The sequence below is a fragment of the Lathamus discolor genome, chromosome W (genome assembly GCF_037157495.1).
Source record: "Lathamus discolor isolate bLatDis1 chromosome W, bLatDis1.hap1, whole genome shotgun sequence".
In the NCBI taxonomy this organism is placed as follows: Eukaryota; Metazoa; Chordata; class Aves; order Psittaciformes; family Psittacidae; genus Lathamus; species Lathamus discolor.
Window position 1 is genome coordinate 39,094,797 of NC_088908.1, and position 5,019 is coordinate 39,099,815.

The 5,019-nt window shown below is 53.5% G+C and overlaps 1 protein-coding gene across 1 annotated transcript; it reads right to left on the reverse strand.

Moving 5' to 3' along the window:
• Positions 1 to 756: 756 nt before the first annotated feature.
• Positions 757 to 1,304, reverse strand: LOC136004228 (nucleophosmin-like). The gene has a single exon (XM_065660529.1). It carries the CDS (start codon positions 1,231 to 1,233, stop codon positions 757 to 759), a length of 477 nt encoding a protein of 158 aa, XP_065516601.1. The 5' UTR covers positions 1,234 to 1,304.
• Between the last annotated feature and the right edge of the window lie 3,715 nt (positions 1,305 to 5,019).

Genomic DNA, 5,019 nt, shown 5'->3' on the forward strand with positions numbered 1-5,019 from the left:
CACCAATCTATTTCACTTTCACACTCTCTAATGGCTCTCAACCTTTCTACCTCCTCCCTCAGTTCAGCCACCTGCCTGAGCAGGTCATTTATTTGCTCACAGCGAACACAAGCAGTATCACTGGCTCCCTCCAATACAAGTGCCAGGCTCAGGCATTCGCTGCAGCCAGAGACCTGCACAGCTGCATGTCTGCAGGAAGGCTCAGTCTGGATACCCACATTAGTACTCACTACAGCTTTCGATCGTGTTGTAACCATGATCTATCTGGTCAATCAATCCGTCTACGTCCCTCAGCACTCCTTCCCCCTCCTGTACTCCAGGCGAGTCCTCTCGATGAGGCGGTTGGAACGCTTCCCTGCCCGCTCGCCTGCCCGCGCGAACTGCCGCGCAAACTGCCTCGACCCTCTGCCTCGACGCTCTCTGTTTGCCGGCTCAGTTCGCCGCGCTCCTGGTCGCCGCGCTCCCTGGGAAGGTTTTTTAGCCACTCCCAGCTGGTGCCACTCCTCCTGGCTCCGCCCCCTGTGAGTCAGCCCCTCGCGGGAGCTGAGCTTCCGAGTCCTGGGCAAGTCCTGTTGAGGACTTGAGGCTCCCTCCTCAGTGGCTCTTGTCGCTCTGAGGTGAGGCTCCTGGACGCTGATCTCTCCCCTCTCCGCTCCGGTGTTGCAGGCGTCCTCTCTCAAGCTACTCACCTCAGCAACTGATCGAGAGTGGCCCTTGATGGCCGGTTTGAATCTGACACCGAGCCTCCTGGCTAAATTATTTTAAAAATAACATAAAAAAAAAAGCTCCTCCTCCACTTGCTGGTCTCTTTGTCGAAGTGTTCACAATTTTTGTATCATCTTCCTCATCGTCTGATTCTGGTTCTTCCTCTAATGCTACGAGATGTTGTCCACTGACATAAACAGGCCCTGAACCACATTTCAACCTCAAGACCACTGGGGGTGTGATCTCAAAGCCACCTAATGAAACTGTGGGCTGCACTGACATTTTCAGAGATGCCAGTACTACTTTAATAGGATTGAACTCATAATCCAATGCTTCTGCTTCTACAACGTGTAATTCATCTTTGGCTCCAGCCCCTAAAGTAACCGTTCTCAGAGACAACTGATGCTCATTTTCTTCATCGTCTACTTTGAACTGATAATCCTTATCTGCTTTAAGCTCGCAACCGAAAAGGAAGGTCTGAGGGCGCAGGGGGCCCATGCTCTCCATATCCATGGCGCTGTCCTCCATGTTCTCGGCCTGCTCGCGCGGAAGGACCACACCGTGCTGCGGCGCTGCGGGCGGACGCGCACTAAAGGAAGCCCCGTTCCCGCCCACTCCACCCCCCACTCCACCCGCCCACTCCAGTTCCCCACTCCAGCTCTAAACAGATATGCGCAGCTCTCCACTCCAGCTCAAAACCGAAATGCGCAGCTCTCCACTCCAGCTCTTAAACGAAATGCGCAGCTCTCCACTCCAGCTCTAAACCGAAATGCGCAGCTCTCCACTCCCGCTCTCCACTCCAGCTCTCCACACCTGCTCTCCACTCCAGCTCAAAACTGAAACGCGCAGCTCTCCACTCCAGCTCTAAACCGAAATGCGCAGCTCTCCAGTCCAGCTCTAAACCGTAATGCGCAGCACTCCACTCCAGCTCTAAACCGATATGCGCAGCTCTCCACTCCAAGTCTCCACTCCAGCTCTAAACCGAAATGCGCAGCTCTCCACTCCAGCTCTAAACCAAAATGCGCAGCTTTCCACTCCAGGTCTCCACTCCAGCTCTAAACCGAAATGCGCAGCTCTCCACTCCAGCTCTCCACTCCAGGTCTAAACCGAAATGCGCAGCTCTCCACTCCAGCTCTCCACTCCAGCTCTAAACCGAAATGCACAGCCCTCTACTCCAGTTCTCCACTGCAGCTCTAAAACAAAATGCGTAGCTCTCCACTCCAGGTCTCCACTCCAGCTCTAAACCGAAATGCGCAGCTCTCCACTTCAGCTCTAAACCGAAATGCGCTGATTTCCACTCCAGCTCTAAACCGAAATGCACAGCTCTCCACTCCAGTTCTCCACTCCAGCTCTAAAGAGATATGCGCAGCTCTCCACTCCAGCTCTAAACGGAAATGGCAGCTCTCCACTCCAGCTCTTAAACGAAATGCGCAGCTCTCCACTCCAGCTCTAAACCGAAATGCGCAGCTCTCCACTCCCGCTCTCCACTCCAGCTCCCACACCTGCTCTCCACTCCAGCTCAAAACTGAAATGCGCAGCTCTCCACTCCAGCTTTAAACCGAAATGCACAGCTCTCCACTCCAGCTCTAAACCAAAATGCGCAGCTCTCCAGTCCAGCTCTAAACCGTAATGTGCAGCACTCCACTCCAGCTCTAAACGGAAATGCGCAGCTCTCCACTCCAGCTCTAAAACGAAGTGCGCAGCTCTCCGCTCCAGCTCTAAACCAAATTGTACAGCTCTCCTCTCCAGCACTCCACTCCAGCTCTAAACCGAAATGCGCAGCTCTCCACTACAAGTCTCCACTCCAGATCTAAACCGAAATGAGCAGCTCTCCACTCCAGCTCTAAACCGAAATGCGCAGCTCTGCACTCCAGCTCTAAACCGAAATGCGCAGCTCTCCACTCCAGCTCTAAACCAAAATGCGCAGCTCTCCACTTCAGGTCTCCACTCCAGCTCTAAACCGAAATGCGCAGCTCTCCACTCCAGCTCTCCACTCCAGATCTAAACCGAAATGCGCAGCTCTCCACTCCAGGTCTCCACTCCAGCTCTAAACCGAAATGCGCAGCTCTCCACTCCAGCTCTAAACCGAAATGCGCAGCTCTCCACTCCAGCTCAAAACCGAAATGCGCTGCACTCCACTCCAGCTCTAAACCGAAATGCGCAGCTCTGCACTCCAGCTCTAAACTGAAATGCGCAGCTCTCCACTCCAGCTCTAAACCAAAATGCGCAGCTCTCCACTTCAGGTCTCCACTCCAGCTCTAAACCGAAATGCGAAGCTCTGCACTCCAGCTCTCCACTCCAGATCAAAACCGATATGTGCAGCTCTCCACTCCAGCTCTCCACTAAAGCTCTAAACCGAAATGTGCAGCTCTCCACTCCAGCTCTCCACTCCACCTCTAAACCGAAATGCGCAGCTCTCCACTACAGATGTAAACCGAAATGTGCAGCTCTCCACTCCAGCTCTCCATTCCAACTCTAAATGTGCAGCTGTTCGCTCCAGCTCTGAACCGAAATGTGAAGCTCGCCCCTACATCTCTAAACCGAAATGTGCAGTTCTCCCTCCCGACTCTAAACCGATATGTGCAGCACTCCACTCCATCTCCAAACCGAAATATGCAGCTCTCCACTCCAGCTCTCTAATCCAGCTCTAAACCAAAATGTGCAGCACTCCACTCCAGCTCTAAAACTAACTGTGCAGCTCTCCACTCCAAGTCGAAACCGAAATGTGCAGCTCTCCACTCCAGCTCTAAACCGAAATGTGCAGCTCTCCACTCCAGCTCTCGACTCCAGCTCTAAACCCAAATGTGCAGCTCTCCACTCCAGCTCTGAACTGAAATGTGTAGCTCTCCATTCCAGCTCTAAGCCAAAATGTGCAGCTCTCCACTCAAGGACTAAACCGAAATGCGCAGCTCTCCACTCCAGCTCTCCACTCCAGCTCCAAACCGAAATGCACAGCCCTCCACTCCAGTTGTCCACTGCAGCTCTAAACCAAAATGCCTAGCTCTCCACTCCAGGTCTCCACTCCAGCTCTAAACTGAAATGCGCAGCTCTCCACTTCATCTCTAAACCGAAATGCGCTGATTTCCACTCCAGCTCTAATCCGAAATGCACAGCTCTCCACTCCAGTTCTCCACTCCAGCTCAAAACAGATATGCGCAGCTCTCCACTCCAGCTCAAAACAGAAATGCGCAGCTCTCCCCTCCAGCTCTTAAACGAAATGCGCAGCCCTCCACTCCAGCTCTAAACCAAAATGCGCAGCTCTCCACTCCCGCTCTCCACTCCAGCTCTCCACACCTGCTCTCCACTCCACCTCAAAACTGAAATGCGCAGCTCTCCACTCCAGCTCTAAACCGAAATGCGCAGCTCTCCAGTCCAGCTCTAAACCGTAATGCGCAGCACTCCACTCCAGCTCTAAACGGAAATGCGCAGCTCTCCACTCCAGCTCTAAAACGAAGTGCGCAGCTCTCCACTCCACCTCTAAACCAAAATGCGCAGCTCTCCACTCCAAGTCTCCACTCCAGCTCTAAACCGAAATGCGCAGCTCTCCACTCCAGCTCTAACCGAAATGCGCAGCTCTGCACTCCAGCTCTAAACCGAAATGCGCAGCTCTCCACTCCAGCTCTAAACCAAAATGCGCAGCTCTTCACTCCAGGTCTCCACTCCAGCTCTAAACCGAAATGCGCAGCTCTCCACTCCAGCTCTCCACTCCAGATCTAAACCGAAATGCGCAGCTCTCCACTCCAGGTCTCCACTCCAGCTCTAAACCGAAATGCGCATCTCTCCACTCCAGCTCTAAACCGAAATGCGCAGCTCTCCACTCCAGCTCTAAACCGAAATGCGCTGCACTCCACTCCAGCTCTAAACGGAAATGCGCAGCACTCCACTCCGGCTCTAAAACGAAGAGCGCAGATCTCCACTCCAGCTCAAAACTGAAATGCGCAGCTCTCCACTCCAAGTCTCTACTCCAGCTCTAAACCAAAATGCGCAGCACTCCACTCCAGCTCTAAACCGAAATGCGCAGCTCTGCACTCCAGCTCTAAACCGAAATGCGCAGCTCTCCACTCCAGCTCTTAACCAAAATGCGCAGCTCTCCACTCCAGGTCTCCACTCCAGCTCTAAACCGAAATGCGCAGCTCTCCACTACAGATGTAAACCGAAATGCGCAGCTCTCCACTCCCGCTCTCCACTCCAGCTCCCACACCTGCTCTCCACTCCAGCTCAAAACTGAAATGCGCAGCTCTCCACTCCAGCTTTAAACCGAAATGCACAGCTCTCCACTCCAGCTCTAAACCAAAATGCGCAGCTCTCCAGTCC